This window comes from Harmonia axyridis, chromosome 6 (assembly GCF_914767665.1).
Source record: "Harmonia axyridis chromosome 6, icHarAxyr1.1, whole genome shotgun sequence".
NCBI classification, from domain to species: Eukaryota; Metazoa; Arthropoda; class Insecta; order Coleoptera; family Coccinellidae; genus Harmonia; species Harmonia axyridis.
Window position 1 is genome coordinate 6,166,165 of NC_059506.1, and position 25,201 is coordinate 6,191,365.

At 35.1% G+C, this 25,201-nt stretch overlaps 2 protein-coding genes across 3 annotated transcripts in view; one reads left to right on the forward strand and one right to left on the reverse strand.

Moving 5' to 3' along the window:
* Positions 1-3,950, forward strand: part of LOC123682801 (pre-rRNA 2'-O-ribose RNA methyltransferase-like) — a 42,578-nt gene extending 38,628 nt beyond the window's left edge. For both annotated transcript variants that reach the window (XM_045621592.1, XM_045621593.1), the window contains exons 6-7: positions 1,152-1,286; positions 3,689-3,950. In XM_045621592.1, coding sequence (XP_045477548.1) covers positions 1,152-1,286; positions 3,689-3,826 — 273 coding nt within the window. In that variant the 3' untranslated portion in view covers positions 3,827-3,950. The remainder of the gene's footprint in view (positions 1-1,151; positions 1,287-3,688) is intronic.
* Positions 3,951-6,461: 2,511 nt separating this feature from the next.
* LOC123682802 (WD repeat-containing protein 81) overlaps positions 6,462-25,201 on the reverse strand; it is a 34,806-nt gene continuing 16,066 nt past the window's right edge. The window contains exons 5-11 of the mRNA XM_045621594.1: positions 23,681-24,145; positions 20,521-20,696; positions 20,213-20,464; positions 16,190-16,976; positions 14,925-15,175; positions 9,654-9,910; positions 6,462-7,227 (exon numbers count right to left, since the gene is read on the reverse strand). Coding sequence (XP_045477550.1) covers positions 6,996-7,227; positions 9,654-9,910; positions 14,925-15,175; positions 16,190-16,976; positions 20,213-20,464; positions 20,521-20,696; positions 23,681-24,145 — 2,420 coding nt within the window. The 3' untranslated portion in view covers positions 6,462-6,995. The remainder of the gene's footprint in view (positions 7,228-9,653; positions 9,911-14,924; positions 15,176-16,189; positions 16,977-20,212; positions 20,465-20,520; positions 20,697-23,680; positions 24,146-25,201) is intronic.

The window sequence follows — 25,201 nt, forward strand, 5'->3', positions numbered from 1 at the left end:
GTTTAATCGAGAATAACTGTATGGTGCGGACACAAATCGACTTATATTTCGATGGCGTTATGTTTACAAATACCTAAGCTTATTCTATGACAAATACGATTTTTTATTTCGACTACCACTTATCGCTACATCCAAACGGCGGAAGCAAAGTTGTACATCAAATAAAATCGTATTGTGAATTGAAAATATAACTATGATTACATAGACAGGTGATTTGGTTAGATGTATTTCTAAAGTTATGCGACAACGTTCACAGTCGGACAGTAGCAGTAACAAAAGCAAACAAAACTTCAGAACGTCTTATACAAAAACATCGTAACATAACCATCTTATTATTCAGAAATGAATGTTTTCCTTATCATAGTGTAAACTAGTAGACCTGGGAGAGCAACTGGCCAGAGACAATAAGGTGACTCTAGCATGGATACCAGGGCACTGTGTTGTTGAAGGAAACGAAAAAGCCGATGAACTTGCAATAAGTGCATCAAGGTTAACATCTGCTGGGCCTGATCCTTTCTGTGGGCCAGGAAAAGACCAATATAAGACAGCGGTCTAGCAATGGGAGTTGAATAACAGGATAACCCACTGGAAAAACACTCCTGGACTTACACAGGCCAAGAAATTCGTGATGATTTCACCTACCTATGTCAGAAAGCTCTTGAAGCTGTCACGAGCTGAGCTTCGGGTGATGGTGGGACTGCTGACGGGACACTGTCGGTACAAACATCATTTGTACCGTATGGGAAAGTCAGCAGATGAGATTTGCAGGCTGTGTGGATCAGAAGCAGAAACGGCTGAACACATAATATACAAGTTTCCAGAGCTGGCTGGCCTAAGAACCATTCATATGGGGAAGCCGGTCCTGGATACCCGAGAGGTAACGGCCAAGGCATCTAAGGAGGTTGTCACTGTTGTCAGTTTTATCAACGCCATTGACGACCTCCTTGGGTTTTCATGAATGAATAGGGTAGAGAACAAAAGATCTACATGGTCGCAGTTCCCGGAAGGCTTACCGAGCCACAACGACCCCGGTTCAGATAATAATAATTGTGTGAACTATCCAAAGAAATTGACGTGAACTTGAAAATCTTTCCCAAGAATCATTAACATAATCAGACACGAACTATTTTCATCGAATTATTTGTTTTTAGTTCGGAAAGGGAGCAAGGAGAGAACTAAAGAGTGCCACTGCAACCACTGCTGAAATGTATGGAAGACTGAACCTAAAGATTATCCATGGTGGAGCTGCTACTTTACATTCCATCAGAGTTCTACAGCCAAAACAGGTAAGAACTAAATAATTATAAAAGATTTTCCAATAAAAGGGTTTTTTTATAATATCGGCGAATAAGAGGTTTTATTTCGATATTAAAGAAACGATTATATTTTAAAAGAAACCAATTGATGATTATTTTATGCCATCAACGATGGAAAACAAAATCAGCTAAATGCTGCGTTTTCAGCACCATATCCTTTTCATGAAATTTTCCACGACCAATTTCCGGCTGTATGTTCTCGATATCTTCACGAATTCCGTCTTTAAGGTCTCGATTCGAATGTTGAGCATTAGTATAGATCCTATTATGCACGTGCCCTCAAAGAAAAAAGTCTGAAAGGTTAAATTACAAGCATCAGTGGCCAATTGTGATTACCTCTTTAAGAAATAACACGGCCAGGAAACTTCTATCAAAATTGCGATTGTTTTATTTTTTGTGTTGCATGTAGCGCCATCTTGTTAGAAATAAACGTTGCCCACATCAATTTCTTTCAATTCAAGCGATAAGAAAAGAATCATTAATTCTACGAGCTACAGCAGCAATATTATCAGTTGTTCTTAAGCTACACACATGGTTTCGATTCTTCACATCAGTAACTTGTCTCCATTGAATTTTCCAATTTCAGTTTCACTATTATCGGCCGAGAAGGTGCTTCACAACAATCCAAAAAGGCTTTAGTTTTGCTCCCAGCGACTGCAAACTCTTCACCAATTTTGTAGTGACTTTTAACAATTTCAATACACTGTTGAAGCGTGTATAATTTCATTTTTACTAATGGCGTAGTTTTTATTTGACAATTGTCATGAATATGACATCTTCAAAAGTGACAGCTGCGCAGATGGCGGGCTATTCAAAATGAAACCTCCCATTGGAACACTCTGTACTTAATGAGCAGGAATTATTTTAACTTGATTTTTTGAAAATGTGGTTATCCTCCATCAATATTGAAAATATTACAAGAAATATTAACAACATATCATCCGAAGAAAAAATGTTTAACACTTACCTAGTCATAGCGTTTATTAGTGAATGACGCCAAAGTGAGCTTACACACCTACTTCAACTGTCCCAATAGGCTTTCATCACAATTATTATTATTTATTTCCTCACTCACTGATTTAGCCGCTCAGTTAATTTCCAAATCAATGATATTTGTCTTCTTTCTTATTTGATAAGAAATTTTAATTTCTAAAGTGTTAATGAAAATTGCACCACTTTCTTTAAACGACTTTATATTTTGTTAAAAATATATTTGAATCTCTTCAACTCCGTGCAGTTATATTGGTAGATATATTCATCAATCGGGTGAGCCGTGAATCGTGGAAACAATGAGTGGTATTCACCCACTTCAAGACATGGCTGCTAAAGGGTGTTTTTTTAGAGCTTTAGAACTTTAAATTGCAATAAAACAACGATGGATTATTCGATTGACATGAATTTTATTTATCCGCAAGATAATCTTGTGGCATTACATTTTAAATATGATTTCTGGCACATGACCGCCACGGCTGGCTCGGATGTAGTCCAATCTGGACGTCCAATTTTCGATGACTTTTTCCAACATTTGTGGCCGTATATCGGCAATAACACGGCGAATGTTGTCTTCCAAAAAGTCAAGGGTTTGTGGCTTATCCGCATAGACCAATGACTTTTCATAGCCCCACAGAAAGTAGTCTAGCGGTTTAAATCACAAGATCTTGGAGGCCAATTCACTGGTCCAAAACGTGAAATTAGGCGGTCACCAAACGTGTCTTTCAATAAATCGATTGTGGCACGAGCTGTGTGACATGTTGCGCCGTCTTGTTGGAACCACAGCTCCTGGACATCATCGTTGTTCAATTCAGGAATGAAAAAGTTAGTAATCATGGCTCTATAGTCTATACCGATCACCATTGACTGTAACGTTCTGGACATCATCGTTTTTGAAGAAGTACGGACCAATGATTCCACCAGCCCATAAAGCGCACCAAACAGTCAGTTTTTCTGGATGTAACGGTGTTTCGACATACACTTGAGGATTAGCTTCACTCCAAATGCGGCAGTTTTGTTTGTTGACGTAGTCATTCAACCAGAAGTGCGCTTCATCGCTAAACAAAATAAAATGGACGTAGTGCGCGATACGTATTCTGCACAGAACCATTATTTTCGAAATAAAATTGCACTATTTGCAAGCGTTGTTCAGGCGTGAGTCTATTCATGATGATTTTCCAAACCAAACTGAGAATAAATCACTTGACAGCTGTTAAATCGGTCGCCATCTGGAACAGTAATGCCAACTTGAAGTTATATACCTCCAAAAAAAAACACCCGTTATATTCTATGAACGAGAGTAGTTCTTTTAATTTTTTGTCAGGAATAAACATTATCATTATCGCTAGCTAATAAGGTACAATACATGTTTTTTTTTTCAGTTGAGGATAGATAGCGAAGAAGAACATGAAAAGACTAAAGAATTTTTGTGGAAGAAGACATCTCATATTGCCAGTGTTGTCTCCCAAAAGTTAGCAGCAGCTGCCAGATCAATGCTCAAGCCACCACCTAAGGCGTAATATCTCCCACTTTCAGAGTGAAAGAACTTGAACTGATCCTCATAATATTTATTTATTTATTATTTACTATTTATTTTTTTAGAATTAAGTAATTTATTGTTCATAAATAAACATTTTTAGTAAATTATCGCATTTTATTTTGTTATCCACATAGTTAATATTCAATGAATTTGATCCTTACTTGTTGGAAATTATTCATCGAATGAAATGAAACAATAAATATGTATATGCAGCAATAGGAAAGGTGTGAGTAATTTTATTTGCACTCTTCTCGAGTAATTAAATATAAATCAAATAGATGATAGAGATATATTAACAGAATTCAATTACAGAATAATAAGAACATATGCTGAAAATATATATATAATAATTTTCACAATTATTTCTTTCCAATATAAAATAATATATCACATATTTCAAAATTAGAAGTATAAAACAAAATCTGCTACTTTCACCAAAATTTAATACGCATTTAAATACTACCTATTACGGAGTGTTACATTTTCTTTGGTTCTAATTTACGAATTGCACAAAACTGAGGTAAACTTCATTCTAGTATACAAGGGAATGTTTTGAAGTGAGAACTAGAGTGAAAATTCATCAGAAACCCCTTTTTTCGGAAAATATTTTGAGAATTACCAGGTTTCAGATTCTTATTGAGTAAAATTAAACGTATATTTTATATATTTCATCCTATCATGGATTGACATGAATTTTCTTCCATCATTGTTTTTTTCAAAATTTATATTTTAAAATAAAGCTAAGATTTTCAAAAGGTATGTTATTTCAATTTACATTATTTCCTTCATCGATGAAAAGGTAAAATGAAGACTAGAATATGAACTATTAAGGAAAAATTCGTGTATCACAATACAAATATACAAGTGAAAATCATAGCCTTCCTATCCTTCTGGGATTTAGATGAATTAAAAACATTTTTCAATATTCGTATGGAATTATATTTGAATTGAAATAAAATTAAAAAGACTTTCGGATTAAAATTTGTTTGAAATCTGGTATATCAAATTTCAAACAAATAATTTAAAATTTCTTTATAAAAAATTGAAATTTTCTCAGATATATAATAACTAAGTGCTCGATGAAACATGTAATTTTTCATTTGAATTTAACTCATACCTACTATTGAATGAATTCATAATAAGTGAAGTTATAATTTTCATTGACTATGACTATCTTTGAAATATTTTCTTATGGTTGAAGAAACAACCTCATAAAACTGATGTTTGAAGGCACTATGCTGTTCAGTTTGTATTTGACAGCGACGAAAAATGAATGCTCTCAGTGAACATAAAAGATATCAATCAATTTCAATCGTAAAAAATTACTTCTGAATGGTTCCAGTTTAGCCAATATAAGAAGCAAGTTGAAACAGTCATCTCCATTGTTTCTTGCAGTAATGTAATATTAAGAGAGGCGTTTATAAAGGAGACAATTATGAATCATGTACAAGGTATTTGATGTACCGGATTTTTCACCATAATTTAACCCCCCCTTTAACTTGGTTACTAAAAGAGGTACAAAAAAATTTTTTCTACAAAAGTTTCACGAAACCGACTAGTGTTTTTTAAAATGATTTCACAAAACGAAATATATACAGAGTGGGCAACATATTGATTGCGACTTCATTTTTTCAAATGGAACACCCTATATACTTTTCTATATTTGACTAGCTCTTTTTCCCCTGATTTCGAATATATAACATATATTTGGCCTATTGAATTGCCTATTGATTGAATGGCTACTTCAGAGAAATGTGAATGATTATATTATTGTTGTGTTGATTCTTTATTTTTTGTACTAGCCGGGTGCTAAATAAATTTTATTATTATTATTATCTCTTATTCGGAGTACCACAGAGTTTCAAATTTTGAGAACCACCTGGCAAGCTAAGTTAATCAGTTTTCAAGTGGAAGGCTGTGATAATTCAAAATGCCTTTTTTTGAGTTATCTCGTTGGCAACGATATATAACATACAATTGTAATTGAATGAAACTATTTATCGAATATGCACTACACGGAAGCGGAAAAATTTGAAATATTTTCGCGCTATGTGAAGAACAATACAAAATAAGAAAGCTTCAAGGAGAGAATATATGGAGTTGAATCCAAATCATCCAATTCCAATTTATACTGAAAAACGTCTGTCATATCGTTGCCAACGAGATAACTCAAAAAAGGGCAATTTGAGTTATCGCAGCCTACCACTTGAAAACTGATTACCGAGTATGCCAGGTGGTTCTTAAAATTTGAAACTCTGTGGTATTCAGAGTGAGAGAGATAGACCAAACATTTGTTATATATTCGAAATCAGGGGAAAAAGAGCTAGTCAAATATAGAAAAATATACAGGGTGTTCCATTTGAAAAAATGAAGTTACAATCAATATGTTGCCCACTCTGTATATATTTCGTTTTGTGAAATCACTTTGAAAAACACTAGTCGATTTCGTGAAACTTATTTAGAAAACATTTTTTTGTATCTCTTTTAGTAACAAAGTTAAAGGGGGGGTCAAATTATGGTGATAAACCAGGTACACTGCTGGTGTAAGACATTTTGGGGAGTCTGGATCTGTGTTTTAATATGTATATTCCTTTGAGGGATACAGGATTGTTTTGGTTATTCATTATTGATGACCATTACAAGCTCCAGAAACAAAAAAGGAACAATCGAAATAATGAAGCCAAATGAAAATACCATATCGATAAAAATCGAAACAATCTGATTATTATTTTCTCTTTTCGATTTCCTGTTCTTTTTTTTTAATTTCTTGAATAGAGGAATGGTTTGTTTTTTGAGTGATCAGTGAACATCTTCAAATCAAGGGAAAATGCCTATTTATTTATATTGCCGTTAGAAACCATTGAACACTATCTTGAAAAATATTTTTCGAGTTCACATGAATCACAAAAAACGTCGAAAAAAATTAACATCGGAATAAAAACGAAAAGAAACTTTTTTAAATCAATAGCAACTCCGTCTCTATATAAAACCCACAGTCAAACTATAATTGACAGTAACTGAAGTATGTTTTTAATAAGTTTCATCGTCGAACTGGTTTTAACTTCTGAAATAAATTTTGACTTTCCAGGAATGTCTATTTAATCCTGGATATTACCGAAGTCTACAAAATCGAAAAACCAACCTAGAAATCAACATAAAAGACTTATATTACCGGTATCTGCGCCTAATAATAACAACCTATTCAATGGTAAAAGAACCATGGACGTTAAAAGACCTTTGAAGGCATCTGACCTCAGTTTTGTGCTAGAAAAACTAGCGTCAACGTCAATGGATGTGTGGACTCCAATCCTATTCGCTGTGGAGCCTGATATCAGTTCGGTATTATAGACGTTGAGGCAGTGAACTGGTTCGGTACTTCCCCTGAAAAAATATCGAAACAATTGTTTGTCATCCGTTTCATTTGGCAAATCGAAATAATGCAAATTTAAATGATTTAGAGGTGACATATTTGAATAGAAAATATTGGACAGGTTTTTAAGTGTTCATTTATAAAAATCAACTCAAATACAGAAATAAAGATATTTAATTTTGTGAGTTTATAGGCTTGGCCTCTACTCTTTACCTTATAATAACAATAATAATATCGAAAACTTGCAACGTAAAATGAGAACGTTGATGACAAAAGCAAACAAGTACCATCCGAAATGCAGCATTGAGAGGACTACACTGCCGAGAAATAAAAGCGGCAGAGGACTAACGGACATCATGGAACTTGCTAGTGGGCATATAGAGAGCCTACGGGAATAGATCAAGCAAGTAGATCAGAGTTCTACAAAATACTGTGTGAACCAGACGAATCAACACCTTTACAACTTCACAAGGAGTAATTTTCATACAACCACCAGACAAACCAAGAAAAACTGCCAAGATGGAGAGAGAAGCCCCTGCATGGAAGACATTTCAACGAGGTGAACCAGGATCATGTCGACATTGAAGCGTCGAACTATTGGCTCACATCAAGATCAAGTGATCTCAACCAGAAATTACTGCAAGCATATCATAAAGGATCGAACTATTACTGACGATCGATGCCGTTATGGGTGTCCAACAAATGAGACAATACAACATATCACGGGAGAATGTCAAATGTTTGCAGGAAATGAATATGAAGAAAGACACGATGCAGTAGGAAAGAATTGGCAACCATATTAAAACTAATTCATTCTGAAGAAATGCCATATTACAAGTATCGACCGGAGACCATCCTAGAAAACGAACGCTGTAAGCTGTACTGGGATCGTACAGTTTTGACTGATAAAACAGTCCCTCACAATAGACCAGATATATCACTAGTAGATAAACATCAAAAGACAGTATTACTCGTTGACGTAGCAATACCAAATAACAACAACCTGCGTCAAAGGGAGGTCGGAAAAATTTCAAAATATAGGGACCTCGAATTTCAGATAAAGCGTCAGTGGGGAATCATATCAACGAAATCTATTCCAATAATCATCTCAACAACTGGAATAGTGCCCAAAAATCTCAAGAGGAATGTCAAGCAACTGGGACTTAGTGAGTATATATGTAATATAATGCAAAAAGCTGTTTCTAGGAAGCGAAGGACAGGTCCAAGGATCACGTGTAAGAGGACCAGAAGTTCGACGAGAACCAGGGGGACCACAAGGACCGGACACGACCGAGCTCTACCCTTCTGATATTTTAAATATCTGGGATTGAGTGAATGTTCCTCTTAGCGAGGAGTGAGAAGCCGACGGCGCGGCGAGGAGAAATCCTACGCGTATAGGAAAAGTCGGGGATAATAATAATAAAAAAGAGTTCCTATCTACTCACTGAACATTAAAAAAGCAGGTCTTTAAGGCCCATTCTTTTCACATTTGGTTCACCAAATGTCAACGTTTCCTTGTGTGTTTGAAAGCTTATTAAATGTTCCCCAATTTATTTGAGACACCTAAAGCGTATCTATTATATTTTAAAAAAATATTCGACAAAATATGTTTTTTTCAAGGCGATTTCTTAGTTATTCTTGTTTTACTAAGAAAACGAAGAGTTTACGTTAAATGTGTCCGATGTAAAAATTATATTATATATAAATATCATTTTCATTAAAATAGGACTCAAAACGATTGAGCTATGTCCAATTTTGTGGCGCAAGGTGCCACGGTGTATTGTATTGTAATTATGTCACATAAATCTTACTCTTTCATCATATTTAGAGAAGAGAGGTGGTCATTTCCAGCAGCTCATTTAATCCAAATTATGTTTTTGTATGGTTAAGAATTAAATGAAAATCACAGGTTTTTTCCTTTCAATTTTCGAATAAAAACACAACTTGTTTTAATCCTAATGAGAATTTTCAACTGATTTTTCGAAATTCCTTGACCGAAAGCTGCCAGAATCCTCCGAAACATGCAAACTTGCCATTGAAATTCAATTGCAAGTTGGAGTAAACAATTTTTGTGAATCGAGGGATAATTAGCTCAAGCAAGTCGAAAATTGAGCTAGAGGCTTTGTCACTATCATTTGTTTAAATACTTCGAATCTGGGAACTATATGGTACAAGCTAAGCGTTACTTGTAATTACAGAAAATCAACTCTAATTTCTCCACAGCACTCTTGATCACGAATTTATGAACGCACTGTACTATGTCACAAAAAGGAAATCGAAAATTTCAGCGCTTAATCGTAATAGAGCGTCGCTTCAATGGTGAAACATCCTGTATGCAGAAAAATTTGAATGAATGAAATATAATTTGTTCTATCTTATCAACCATAGAGTTTCAGACTGATAAAGAAAACAAAATTTGTGGTTGGACATTACTCACCTCATATGAAACTTGAATTTTCCATCAGGTACATTCCAAACGGACACATTCTGATCAAGACTACTAGATATGAGTGTATTATTGTCAACAGCCACCAATTGCAAAACCTCGTTCTCGTGTGCTCTCCACGAGGATATTATCAGGCCTGTTCTCGTGTCCAACACAGCAATGTTTCCAGAAGATTGGCCAGCTGCAACCCATAAGCCTGTTGGGGAGACTGCCAGGCAGCGTATGAGGCCGGGTGGATTCAAACTCACCTAAAATCGGAAAATTTGGTTATGGGACTTAAATTGAAAGATTCGCACTAAATTTATGCTGCTTCAAGTATATCGGTGAAACAATATTTGTTATTACTTCTGGGATTAAAAACATTTTTAGTATCTAGCAAAATGCATATCAGGCCCCCCTGAACAACTTTTTACTTGTCTGTATCTGGTTCTCTTTATCCGCACTTCTACTAATCTTATCTGATTCCATTGAAATTCGTTCATGGCTTTCTGTTGGGATCTTTCAAATGAATTGCAGCTTTTTCAGATATAGGATATGCGTTGAACATGCGAAAAAGTGGAATTCCCTGAATATTCGTATGTTTTATTTTACAGGATAATTCATTTATCTTGATAACCTCAATTTCTATATGGACGTCATGGACTTGTACAGTGCATACCATTTTGGGTGAGACAGCCAGGTTTCTCGCTTGTTATTTAAGATAGAGCCTTGCGGTTTTCACGTTCCTCTCCTACTTTTTCGTGAAACTCAAGTTGGTCTAATCAGATTTTGCATAACTGTTTCCGTTCAAGAGATACAGGGTGATTTTGGAAATTGATACTTTTCGGACACCTCCTTTATCTCCGAAGTTATTAGGAATAATGCCAGTGACGGCTCGTGCCCTCGAGATGTGGGTCGGCCACACTCCGGAAAATTACGAACGTATATATCAAATTTATTAAAATTCATTAGTTCCAAAAAATGAAGTGATGAAATGTTATAATTAAATCCAGAATTTCACAAAAAAGCCGTTTCATTGAGGAATTATCCGTGAGCTGAATTTCGGAATCTATTTTACGTTTTCGACGTCTAGCACTCGGTGGCATTACTTCTGGGAGTTTTTCTACTTCTGAATATAAGCGAATGAAATACTCATCTTCTGTGCGAAATTTTTTCAGAGTCGATAATAAAGAAGTGATTCTGGCGTTGCAATAAGTTATATCTGATAACTTATGCTGGATTATAGAAAAAACGGGATCTGTGTATGTAAAATCAAATTAAAAGAGTGGAGAATGAACAAAAATTCGAAATCATTCAACATTTTCCTCAGACCGGTAGCTTCACGTATTGTAATATCATCCCATTCATCTAAATTGTCGCTGATATGATCAAAAACTTCAATTAATTCTTATCTCTTATCGAATATTGTTTTTACAGCGCGAGATTTGAAATTCCAATGAGTTTCCGAGCTAGAGGGTAATCTTTTTTTGCAAATTTCGTCTAGAATATTAGTGCGTTTACTTGATTCAGTGAAAAACGACGAAAATCCTGAAAGATTCGATAAAAACACGCTATACTCATTGATTTTCTTGGTCGAATCTTGTAACACTAAATTCAATTTATGTGCATAACAGTGCGTGAATAGTGCTTGAGGAGCAATTGTTTTTATTCGCGCTTGTAACCCATTAATTTCCCCCGCCATCACAGCTGCCCCGTCATATGTTTGACCTACTAATTTAGTCGCTATATTGAAATCTTTAAAATTGTCCAACAAGGTATTGAAAATATCATTCGCGGTTCGACCTTTACTAACATCGAAAAAACCCCAAAATCGTTCGGATATTTTACCTTCTCGAACGAAGCGGAAAATTACTGACATCTGACAAAAACATTTCACATCCGTTGTTTCGTCTATTTCCCAAGAAAAGCACGCAGAATTATTTATTTCCTCGCGAATTTTCTCCCTCGAAATTACAGAACTTTTGAAATCAGGATGTTTTCGAAGTTAGGAATATATTAATTATATTTTCATGATCAGAAAATCAATACCTAACTACTATCGAACGGCATAAATAAGTTCTTTTCTGATTGAGATGTAATATCCCATAATTAACCATTCATTTGAATATATTAATTATATTTTTGATATAAGAGAGGACAGTACGATCATTCATTTGGCACGAGACAGAGAGGAATTCCAGTTGATGGTCGCCAACCTCCGTTAAGGAGACGGCACTTGAAGAAGAAAGAATTATATTTTCATGATCTGAAAATCAATAGCTACTATCGAACGGCATAAATGAGTTCTTTTCTGATTAAGACATAATGTCTCATAATTTAATAAAAATATAAATAAATCCATAAATTAACCATTCATTTAATTATCAAATATTTGAAATAAACTGTGAAAAGTTGCTGCTTGACGCTCTGCAATACGATAACCGGCCAGCCGACCCTGTGTATTGGGAAGCGACCTTACATCGAGTTGTTGTGCCGTTCTATTGAGTGGTCGTATTCTGGGCGTATGTCGTAGTATCTTTTCCTTTACGTAGCGCTCTCGGTAGCGCTGGTTCCGCCATCGGCTCTTGGCCGACCTAACGTGATGAGATGCTTTCAGTGACATTCCAGGGGTTGCAATTGTATAATTGTAACATTTGTGTTACATTTCAGACCTAATGTTACGGTGTTACGTACAATTCTGGAATAACCTGTTTGGGGTGATGTTACGAAAAGTAACCATTTACGATTGTGGTTTGTTACAATTTATGAAAGGGAATAACAACGCTGGATGCTTTGGAAATCGAATATTAGGTGGGTCCGAAAGAAAAAATTGGCCGGTATAAGCTATATTTTCCTGTTCTGAGTGGAAATATTCATTACCGAGGGAATTTGGATATCGAAATCGATAACTCCGATTGAGTTTGAATGAATTGAATATCTAGAATTATTTTCTATTTCCCGATAATTTTTGGGTCGGCCCGGCCGACCCTGCCGACCCTGACGAGCCGTCACTGAATAATGCTGAGGTGAAAACTACATCTGAATCAGAATTCTGCGTAGAATCCAGTGGCGTACTCAATTTTTTTTTCGGGGTATGGTTTTGAAGATTCAACACAAACTTATGTTTTTTTTAATGGAACACCATGTGTATCATTACTTCGTTGAATTCGTTATTTTTTCCCTTCAAAATGATATATGACACTATGTAGGTAGGATGTTCAGAAATGTTAAAAAAACACTAAAACATCAAATAATGATGATTTTTTGTTAATGGGCAATGGATTTCCCATAGAAAAGAAGAATCAATAATGATAACAATAATTTATAGCGATGACAGCTAGATCAGATTGGTTTTTTCCCTCCAATGCCTACTTGATAAAACAATGCTCCCAAATGCATAGTAGCCATAATAACAACAAGGATGTTTGTGTCATCAATGACCTACTACTTTTAAAAATCGAAAGTAATAATCCTCTTATTGGAACATAGAAAATTCATGGCCCATTTACAAAAAATCATCATTATTTGACGTTTTAGTGTTTTTTTAACATTTCTGAACATCCTATCTACATAGTATCATATATCATTTCAAAGGGAAAAAAATAACGAATTCAACGAAGTCATGATATATAGGGTGTTGCATTAAAAAAAATATAGGTTTGTGTTGAATCTTCAAAACCATACCCCGAAAAAAAAAATTGAGTACGCCACTGGATTCTACGCAAAATTCTGATTCAGATGTAGTTTTTACCTCAGCATTATTTCTAATAACTTCGGAGATAAAGGAGGGGTCCGAAAAGTATCAATTTCCAAAATCACCCTGTATCTCTTGAACGGAAACAGTTATGCAAAATCTGATTAGACCAACTTGAGTTTCGCGAAAAAGTAGGACAGGAACGTGAAAACCGCTAGGCTCTATCTTAAATAACAAGCGAAAAACCTGGTTGTCTCACCCAAAATGGGATGCACTGTACAAAAAGCTCTTCTCAGAATAAGAATAGTCTGTCGTATCCAAGAAAATTGGTGTTAGAAAGATAAGTTAATCACCCCGTACATGGTCAAATAATGTGTTATTTGTTATAATACTTTCAAAGTCACTTGACCAACATAAAAAATGGTAATAGATTTCTGTATTTGAGGTTTAGTCGCTTCTATGGGCGGGTCTTTAGTAGGCCCTACATTATCGCGAAACTGGAAGAAAATAAATGGAATTCCATGAATTGAAATTCAAATCCTTAAAGCATCCCTGTATTCACCAGAATTGCCGATTTGGCCCCTAGCGACTTCCATATGTGTCCAAACCTAAAAAAAATCATGCGTGGTGGGCGTTTTTCATCAAAGAACATAACAGCTGTAGAAGCGTTTTTTGCGACCCATCCAGATGCTCACTTCAGAGATGGAATTCATAAATTGGAATCGCATTGGAACAAGTGTATTGATATTCAGGGAGACTGAATTAAAAGTGTACCTCAAAACATAAAATTGTGTTTTTCTTATCGAACCGCAAGACTTATTAACAATAGTAGGGGCGTTAATATACATGTATCATTCTTGAAGGTCACTATGTTGACGAATAAAGTCGAATTGTTTTTACAGGTTAGGCGCAGGACTTATTGAGTGTAGTATTATGTTGTCAAATAACGGGAAAATTAGGAATGAAACTTACAATTACCTATAGATTTAAATATCATACAACTTGGACAAACCTTGTATATTTGATGTATTCAGTTGGAATCAAGTTACTTTGGAAGTTCAATACTTCACTATTATATGATTAATTGTCACTAATTCTGTGGCAAATCCGTTAATTCTATCTTTAGAAAAAACGTGCGGGAATATCTCTAATTTCACACAGATTTCATGGTTATATTTCATTATTATTGGTACTCGAAACTCACCTGTCACGTATTCATTTTATTATTTGTCAAATTTGTGATACAGAACAGTTCTGCCAACCAACATTGTTAAATGCAAAAAATATCACTGAAAGACATTTATTAATTTATTATTATTTTTTGATTTCAATAAAGGTTGAGAGAATTATAGAAAATAAAGTATACTACTCAGTATATTACAGAAGGCTTATTCTAAACACTGGTTCATTAATTGAATTTTGAACTCGTGGAAGAATATAAAAACCTTCTGCACTCGTATTGTAAATAACTATTAACCATGGATTGCAGTTACAGTTACTCGATTTAACGATTCAGAATGCGGCAGCGGTACCAAAGCACCATTAATGGTGAAACCCAAGCTTATTGGAAGTGAATATCATAATCTTACCTTGAGTTCGTATATATAACTGCATAATCTTGTATCAATAACTTTGAGCGAGCCTTCTGTGGTAGCTGCATACACCAAACAAGATGGAGCTGGCATACTTTTCAAGGTATTAACGGGGGCATACTTCGGAGATTCCAAAAGTCCCACGTTGGCACCCATGAATGGATCCCAAATATGTACAACACTATCACAGGAGGCTACGAGTCTAACGCTTTCGATAAATGTTATTGCAAGTACAGACTTCCTGTGAGCTGAAAAACAAAAGAAATATTGAATAAAAATAAGTATAAATTAAAAAGTAAACAAAATCAACACCTGACTCATTATCACCAGTATCCAAATATCAAATTTCAATTGCTTCATCGGAAAAACAAGGACATTTAGAAATTAAGAGATTAGTTTCGAAAATAGGCTCTTTGACATAACTGAAGCAACACAGAATCTTAACAAGCATTTAACAAACACTTCGACAACAATTTTTTCATCTTCATAAACTAAAAGTTAATTGGTGATACAAAAAAATCAATCTCACCTGACTGAGAAGCCATATATTATTGAATAAGAAGTTTTTTGAATTTACATTTACGTAGTATTCTACAGAAGTTGCAGTGACCACACTCTAATATACTATGTAAATTGTAAAATCAGAAATATCATATAGCGATACATTCGGTTAGTCAGACTGCAATCAAAGCATTGAGCTCACGTATACTTAGTTCTAAGATGGTATTAAAATGAGAAAACTCAATCTACTAGTCAATCGGAAATTAAAGGGTATGAGGAGGCCAATACACTTGCCAGAAAAGGAGCACAAATGTACTTCTATTGGCTAGAATCTATCTGTGATATAGGTTAATGTACCTACAAGAAAGTGTTTCAGGAGGAGGAAACAATTTGGCAAAAAGTTACTTTGAAACTTTGATACTGCGAGATCTGAGAAGTATCGGAATCTTAGCTAATCCTATAAATGCCTTTATCGAGCAGTATAGTTGGACCTACATTGGATTATTTGTTTTTTTTTACTCAGGTAGAGAAGCTTCTTAGAGCGTTTTAATTTGTAGATGAAAAATGAGCATTATTATTATTATCATCAAAGTTGAATTATAAAACAAAATTATGACATACGATTTAACCTAACTATTATTGTATTATAAATCATCATTAGACGATAGCCTTATCTAGTTCGAGAATCGTTTTCACGAAATGCCGTTGAACTACTATGTAATCTTTATACAATAACTGAACATATAAAAGATATTTCTTACCAGTATAGGTCCACTGGCAGTTCGAAACACTGGATCCATCTCCTTGCGACCTCAACGACCACAACTTGACAGTTTTATCGCGACTCCCCGACATGAAACTGTTCTCGTTATCCAAGGCATACAGACATTTAACGCTGTGGGTGTGCCCGTTGAAAGTCTGCAACTTGATCTGTTTGAAACTGAACATAACGTCCTTCTCTGACCTTCCAATCTCGTGTCCCCAATAGGCGAGCCAGTTTCCCCTGAGATGCCTGTTATTATTCTCTATTTTATTACTAACTAAATTGAGCAAATCGGTGTTTGAGGCCTCTTCCAGGTCGCACTGGACCTCTATCCTGTTTCCGATCACTGCTACGTTACTACCTATGCTACTGGAATGTGTTGAGCTGGACGTCTTATTGGCATCTAACGTTTTCGCGTTTGGTATTGCTTTAGACAGGGTGATTTGAGCTTCGTTCGCGTATTCCTTGCATAAATATTTGATAGTGTCGTGGTTCTTCAGCGAGATTTCTATAGAAGCCAGTCCTAGGTGTTTCAAGAATGGGATGTATGAGATGTGGGCTAGTTCCGAGGTGAAGACCATCTGCAACTCTTCGAAGGCGGCGTCGACTGGTGCGTCTGGTTTAGTAGACTCTGCAGTGGTAGGGGGTGATATGCTGTCTGTGCTTTGGAACGGCTTCAAGTCATTAGGGCTGATTTGGATGGGTCTGCTGGTGCCCCATTCCTTTGTAGGATCGTTTTTGTTCAACTCGACTAAGTTGTCATTATCTTGCGTTGAATTAATAACCTACAAAAGAAATACAAACAAAATAATTGTAGTCAACTCTTAACGTGGTTTAATACATGGATAACTATCATTTACACGTATTAGTATATTTTCTTCAAGTTGAATTGCGCAGTTATACAGAGGTAAAGGGTTATCTATCATCCTCACAAGGATCAAAATCCAATAAGAGATCACGCAGAGAGAGACATTCAAACGAATTTGTATTACACATAATGGTAGACTACAGGGTGGGCAAATAAGCGAGGTAAGCGGTTATATCTCAGGATCCACTTATCGTAAAGACTTGCGGTAAAAAATTTTACCACTAAAGTGTACAAGAGAACACACTGGAGATTGTTTTGAAGTTCATACCTCTACCGCTAGGGGGAGTTATAGCTACCGTCGAGTAGAAAAATGAATTTTACTCGAAAATGTTTCATATGACGTTGAAAAAAAAAATATCATCAATGTGATCCTTGGAAAATTCCCTATCTTTGTGAATTGTCACTTTCGATTTTACGACATCAAATAAGGGTAGGTGAGAGGGAGAAATCTGACTGATTGAAATCTGGAGTTATGTCCGAAAGAAGACACAATTTAGTTTTTCAGTGCATCAGTTGAAGAATATCTTTTTTCGTCCATAACTTCAGAACCCCTGAAGCTATCGCTTCGCAACCTTTTGGTTTTTTCATACAAATTTGATGGGATTTCTGTTTCTGTCAGAACTTAAGACACATTTTGATTTTTCGCAGTGCATCAGTTGAAGAATATCTTCTTTCGGCCATAACTTCAGAACGACTGAAATTATCGCTTTGCGACCTTCAGGTGTTTTCATGCAAATTTGATGAAACTTCTGTTTCTGTTGAGAAATTCCTATCATTACATTTGAAATTTCTGAATGAAATTAACAAAACAATGAACTTCTGACTAAGCGCCCCTTATCGAAAACAACAAAAACAAATTCATCATGACTATATTTTGTCCTCAATCAACAAGATATTACCTTTCAGACAAGATCTAATTTGCTCGAAAATGTTGAGCCAAACTGAAGTTACAGGCGTTTCAATCAGTCAGATTTCTCCCTTTCATCTACCCTTATTTGATGTCGTAAAATCGAAAGTGACAATTCAAAAAGATAGAAAATTTTTCAAGGATTACAGTGATGATATTTTTTCTTCAACTTCATATGAAACATTTTCGAGTAAAATTCATTTTTCTACTCGACGGTAGCTATTACGCCCCCTAGCGGTAGAGGTATGAACTTCAAAACAATTTCCAGTGTGTTCTCTTGTACACTTTAGTGATAAAATTTTTTACCGCAAGTCTCTACGATGAGTGGATCCTGATATATAGCCGCTTACCTCGCTTATTTGCCCACCCTGTAGTCTACCATTATGTGTAATACAAATTCGTTTGAATGTCTCTCTCTGCGTGATCTCTTATTGTATTTTGATCCTTGTGAGGTAATTTTCGATGATTCGCCAGCACATTTCGGACAATATCTCACCAATAACTTGACGAATGTTGATTTTCAGATCGTCAAAAGTCTGAGCATTATTGACATAGACGTATGAATCCTTCGCATAACCCCACAAAAAATCCAAAAGCGATAAATCACAAGATCTTGGTGACCATTTGACATCGTCGAAACGAGAAATCCAGTGTCCTGAAAATTTTTCTTGCAATAAAACCAAAACGGGTCTTGTTGTGTGGCTTGTTACACTATCTTGCGGGAACCACATCTCTTCCAACTCCATATCATTAACTTCAAGCAAAAAAATCGATGATAATTTGGCTATAGCGATAAAAATTGACGGTTTGCTTGAAACTCTCCTCATTTTCAAAGAAGTACGGTCAATCATTCCACCAGACTAAATTACACATCATTCAGTGCCTTTTTGTGAATGTAATGGCCTCTCAGAAGTTACGGTTGGATTTTCACTGCTCCATAAACGAAAATTTTGCTTGTTCTCATAACCACCGAGTGAAAACTGTGCTTCGCCACTGAAGAAAATTCGATGCGAAAAATCGTCATCCAAACATGTTGTTCAAGCACTCAGACAGCATATTATGTTCTAACCATTCCATGGTTAGCCGGATTAGATCTTGTGTCAACTGAACGTTATAAGAATAGAGATGCGAATCCAGATGCAAAATACGCCATAGCGTTCCATAAGAGAGATCCAAATGTTGTACGCGCCGAGAAATGTATAAATTTGAATCTTCTTCAATACTTTCACTCACACCAGCAACATTTTCAGTCGATGCATTTCGATCTTGTTTGAACCGATATCACTAGTCTCTTTGAATTTTTTCACTGTCTTACCATTTGTATACTCAGATGAACTATTATGTCTACCATAATTTGTCTGTAATACACGAAACTACGAAATCATTATTTTTATAGTAATTTTCAAACATTCAGCATTGGATAAACGATCCATATTGGGCGCGTTCAGCAGACCAAACAGTCGTGGAACAGATGTCAATATTCTATGGATTTTCTGCTACGAAGCGGTCGCCATCTTCAGTAGCGAATTTATTTTATGCTACTTTTTGATAACATTTTGAAATTTGAATTTCAAATATAGCAATAATGAAAACTGAAACATATAGCTACGTTTATTAACATTCTGAAATGTTACTCTGAATAAATTTCCCATATATTGAAAAATAAAAAAGTAATAATACCGTAAGCAAACTTGGGAATAAAAATCGATATTATTACAGAAAATTGTCTCTCATAACAACGTAACCTTCAAGAAGGACCCACACAACCTAATGATGTCAAGAAGAAGAGCAACCCGTCCAGCAGAGAATACTGACGTTACCAAACTGATACCTATCAGTAGCAGAGCTAATTATGCTGCCGATCTTCCTGCTGAACGCTTCCATTGTCGTATGGCTAACCTTCAACTAAACATTTGACGCTTAAAATGACAGTTCTGTTTGACATATGTCATTGGAACAGGGCTGTCAAATACAAACCACGACATGGATAACCCAGTACAATTAAAGCACAATTAGCTCATAAATAGGTACATCTGATTAAATTTGAAAATGTATTGCTCCATAGTTCTGAATGGATCCACAAATACTTTACTTCATTTCAAATAATTTCCTACAGTGTGTTCAACAAAGATTTACATGAAATGAAACAGTGTCCAAAAAAAAGATATAAAAGTTGCTTTAAGTTCCTCTCAATTTCGTCCATCGAATATGCTTCTAAATCCAGTAAATAAGGGATCAAGACTTACCTTTTGATCTTCGTAATTATTATAATTTTCATTGGCATGCACTTTGTCGAAAATAAAAAAGAATCTCTGCAGGGCAGGTACAGCCAAATGCGTTCTCGTCATCTCGGCACCAATTCTAATGGACAGTACATACATAGCATCTAGGTATTTTTTGGCCAGAACCGTTCTGGCTATATATCCACTTGGAAAAACATATTTTGTGGAACCCAATAAACGGACGGTTGGATGGATTACGTTCTTCAAGATATTGTCCTAAAATAATATTCGATAATCTTCTTCCTTCTATATTTCAAAGGCAGAGAACCTACTTGCAGTTGATCCATTAGGGTGGAATCTGATATGTAAGGGATTACGTGTTTCAGTAACGCCAAACATGAAATAAGGCCCCCTTCAAGGTTGGGTGTAATTTTCTTTTTACACAAGGCAATGAGCTCGCTCATATGTGGAATGTATTGAAACAAAATGAATTGCTCTCCATAAAGACCTGGAAAATTAAAAATCAATTTGAAGGAAAATATTTTTTATTTATCAATTTTAAGAATAGTTTATTATTTTTGAGCGTTCGCTCAATAGTAACGCTGTGATAATAACAGAGTACTATTGCAAACCTACAGATTCGATCGACATGAAATTTTGATATTAGATGTAGAACAACAAATTCAAAGTACTGGGGTTTTCACAATAATTTGAAACCCCCTTTAACTTTGTTACTAAAGAAGGTACAAAAAAATGTTTTTTACAAAAGTTTCACGAAATCGACTAGTATTTTTCGAAATGATTTCACAAAACGAAATATATACAGGGTGAGCAACATATTAATTGCAACTTCATTTTTTCAAATGGAACACCCTGTATATTTCTCTATATTTGACTAGCTCTTCTTTCCCTGATTTCGAATATGCAACATATGTTTGGCCTATCTCTCTCTTATTCTGAGTACCACAGGGATTCAAATTTTAGGAACCTCCTGGCAAGCAAGTAATCAGTTTTCAAGTGGAAGGCTGCGATAATTCGAAATACCCTTTTTTGAGTTATCTCGTGGACAACGATTTATGACATACGTTTGTCATTGAATGAAACTATTCATCGATTATGCACGTAAGCGGAAAATTTTGAAATATTTTCACTTTATGTGAATATCAATAAAAATAATAAAGCTACAAGGAGAGAATTTATGGAGTTGTATTCAAATCATCCAATTCCAATTTATAGTGAAAAATTTATGTCATATCGTCGCCAACGAGATAACTCAAAAAAGGGCATTTTGAGTTATCGCAGGCTACCACTTGAAAACTGATTACTTAGCTTGCCAGGTGGTTCTTAATATTTGAAACTCTGTGGTACTCAGAATAAGAGATAGGCCAAAAATATGTTATATATTCGAATCAGGGGAAAAAGAGCTAGTCAAATATAGAGAAATATACAGGGTGGTCCATTTGAAAAAATGAAGTTGCAATCAATATGTTGGTCACCCTGTATATATTTAGTTTTGTGATATCATTTTAAAAAGCACTAATCGATTTCGTGAAACTTTTGTAGAAAATATTTCTTTGTATCTCTTTTAGTAACAAAATTAAGGGGGGTGGTGTGGTGTGGGGGGTCAAATTATGGTGAAAAACCCGGTACATGCAAAATTTCATTGAGATTCCAAAGAATATCGGGATAAAATTTTGAGCACGTATACATATGAAAACTAAGAATTTTCAAGCTTCCTGCACTATTTCGTGCGAGTTGCATTATCAAAACCTTTGAAAATTCGAGTAAATTATCAAAAAAAAATTGATATTTCGGTCATTGGACATCAGTTCGAGTCGAAATTTTGCATGTAGATATTGTAAATATAATATAATAATTCCCAGATTGATAAAGAATTTCATGTTGATCACGCCACCAGAAACATAGAAAATTCAAGCAGAAAATCGGAAGAGTATAGTAATGAAGGGTTTTTCAATAAGTGGTTTCATTTTGAATAGCCCGCTATCTGATGGACAACTGGCACTTTTGAAGCTGTCATCTTTTGATATTTGACAAGTAAAAACTACGCTATTACTAAAAAAGGAACAATACACGTTTCAAAAACGCATTGAAATTGTTAAGATTCACTACAAAATTGTGAAAATTTGGCAGACGCAGTTCCCAAAAGTAAAGCACTTTTGGGTAGTCATTAAGTTTCTTCTCCGATCTGTTGGGATAAGTTAGTGATGTAAAGAATCTAAGCCTCGTCCTTCGCTCAAGAACAGCTGAAAATTGGAATTTAGTTGGTATATGTAAAATAATCACTAGAATAAACAAAATAAAGGATAACGATATAACAAAGAGTGGTCATAGGTAGACAAATAAAAATATCGGACTGGCCGAAATCTAAGTTAAAAGTTAACCACAGGGAAACGTGCTGTCGACGCCGGTGAAGCGATAGATGGGTTTATCTCTTTTTAATATAACCCAACCAACGATAACGACTATATAAACATAGGGCATTTGATTGAAAGCCAGCAGAAATATTAAGAATGAAAGTGTGCGACTTCAGGTCTGCAAAAACCCAAGATTTCTCCTCCTGCGGTAAATACGGTAAAAAAGTAAAAATTTGCGTACATTATTTCCCTCTAACAAGATACTATGATCTTACGATCTTTATTGCGTATAAAATACTTTGTACAGTTTATACATATATGAATGTGTAATGTATATAATCAATAATAATAAATATAATGATTTTAAATCTTTCCAATAATTGGCAAGATTTAATTCATGTTTTAATTATTAAAACATGAATATAATACTAGAGGCAAGACCTATTTAAGTGTTGAAAAACCAAAACGCACATATATAGGTATACAGAAAAATGTTACCAATTATATACTGACAATCTGGAATAAATTCCTCAATATTTTAAAAGTAGATATATTGTACAACGAATGAAATCGTTAAAAAGTTTTTTGCTTCAAAAATGCTATTATAGTGTTAAAAAATTCATGGATGATGAAGATTTAAATGAACTTTAAAGTAATTAATCATTAGATAGTGTTAAGGATTCTAGGATAGGTTTCAGCTTAAAATTAATCGTAGGTTATAGGTTTCTTTTGAATTTGTTCTTGTAACGTGATTCACATCTGTAAGATATAATGGATCAAATAAAGTTAATCTATCAATCTATCTATCTATTATATACATTCAGACCTATTCTACTCGAATCGAAACGAACGAATCGAATCGTAATCTAAGAAATCGGAATGTTTCACCTCTACTTTATTTCAATTCGAAACGATTCCGGTTCATTTCTATTCAATCCATACCATCTCTATTCGATTTATACCATTTCTATTCGATTTATACCATCTCTATTCGATTTGAAGTTAAAGAATAAAGCTGATTGTTTCTGCTAAAACGGTCAGATGATCATTTTATTAACATTTTTTAAATTATTTCCAGAATATTCTACTAGAAACTAATAAACCATACACAACTCACCTGCAATATTCCCCAGGCAATCCAGAACTTTGACAGCGTTTGTATCACCGATCACATAGCTCGAAGTGATGGAAATAATACTATTCTGACAGTTGTAATCACTTGAAGGAACCAAATTCTCTTTGCCAACGTAACACAAGGTCAGCATCTTGAGAAGATTTCTAGACAGGTAACGCGCAGTCAAAACAGGACCCAAGCGATGAGACAACCAGAGCAAACTATCCGAGCTCATATCGGATATTTTAGTCTCGCGTTTATTATTTTTCACGAAACCAGAATTCGAAGATGATGGTTTGACATCCGGAGAATCCAGATTGTAGGTTGTGTTATCGGATTCCAAGGATTTCTTGTCGTACATCTCGATGTCGCTCTTCTTGCTGCCGATCTCGCAACTGATATTGTTCAAATCTGGAGGTTTGCGCGTAGGTATCGCAATTGTAGGCGACATCGCATCATAATCTTTACCTATATTAACTACTTGTAAATCTCGACTAACAATTTATAATTTGAAACAGAAAGGTTATCGGGTATGTAGTCAAACTTCTGAAAAGTATCGTTTCACATTGGGATTCTATAGAGCCACATTGCACCTTAAAGAAGGAAGAATTTTTGAAGTGTGTCAGACTTATGTTCGGAACCACTTATTGCCAGTTCCAGGGACGTTTTCTTCTACAAATTAATTCTCCCATTATTGCAGATATGGTTGTGGACGATTTGCTTGATAAGACCTTCGAAGCATTAAATTATTTTTATTAAAAAAAAATACGTAGATGATTTGTTTTGCATTGTACGAACAGATTTACTCCTCAGTGTTGTTGACACCCTCAATGCTCAAGATCAGAACATAAAATTTACTTATGAACGAGAAGTAAACTCCACTCTAAGTTACCTAGACATACAGTTAACACGCAGTGATGATGACAAGGTGTTGACGGATTGGTATCAAAAACCAATGGCATCTGGTCGTTACCTTAACGTTAAATCTTCACACGACTTTAAACATAAAATCAACCTCATAATAGGATTGAAAAGTCGAATAGAAAGGTTGGTGAGCCCTCATCTATTGCAGTCTAGCCTCCATAGATTACGTCACCTCCTCCTTAAAAATTCTTATCCTGCTAGACTTTTGAATAAATGTTTGTTTAACAACCCTGGTCGCATCACAGAATCTGGCTCAAGGGTGATACATGATAACCTTCCATCCATTGATGAGGAGAGCCCAGTTGTTGCAAAGAAATTCTTCTCTGTTCCTTACCATCCTGCCATCACACCTCCCATTATAAGAACTTTTAAAAACCATGTACCGAACAATCAAAATCTAATAATTGCTGCACGCATGCCTTGCACTTTGGGTAAATATGTATTTTCAAAAATGAAGGACAAAATACCAACATCCAACAAGTCTGGAATAATTTACTCCATAGATTGCATGGAATGTAATAGACCATATATAGGCCAAACTGGCAGAAATTTGAATACTAGAATAGAGGAACATGTTAGAGATTGTACAAAAGGGAGACA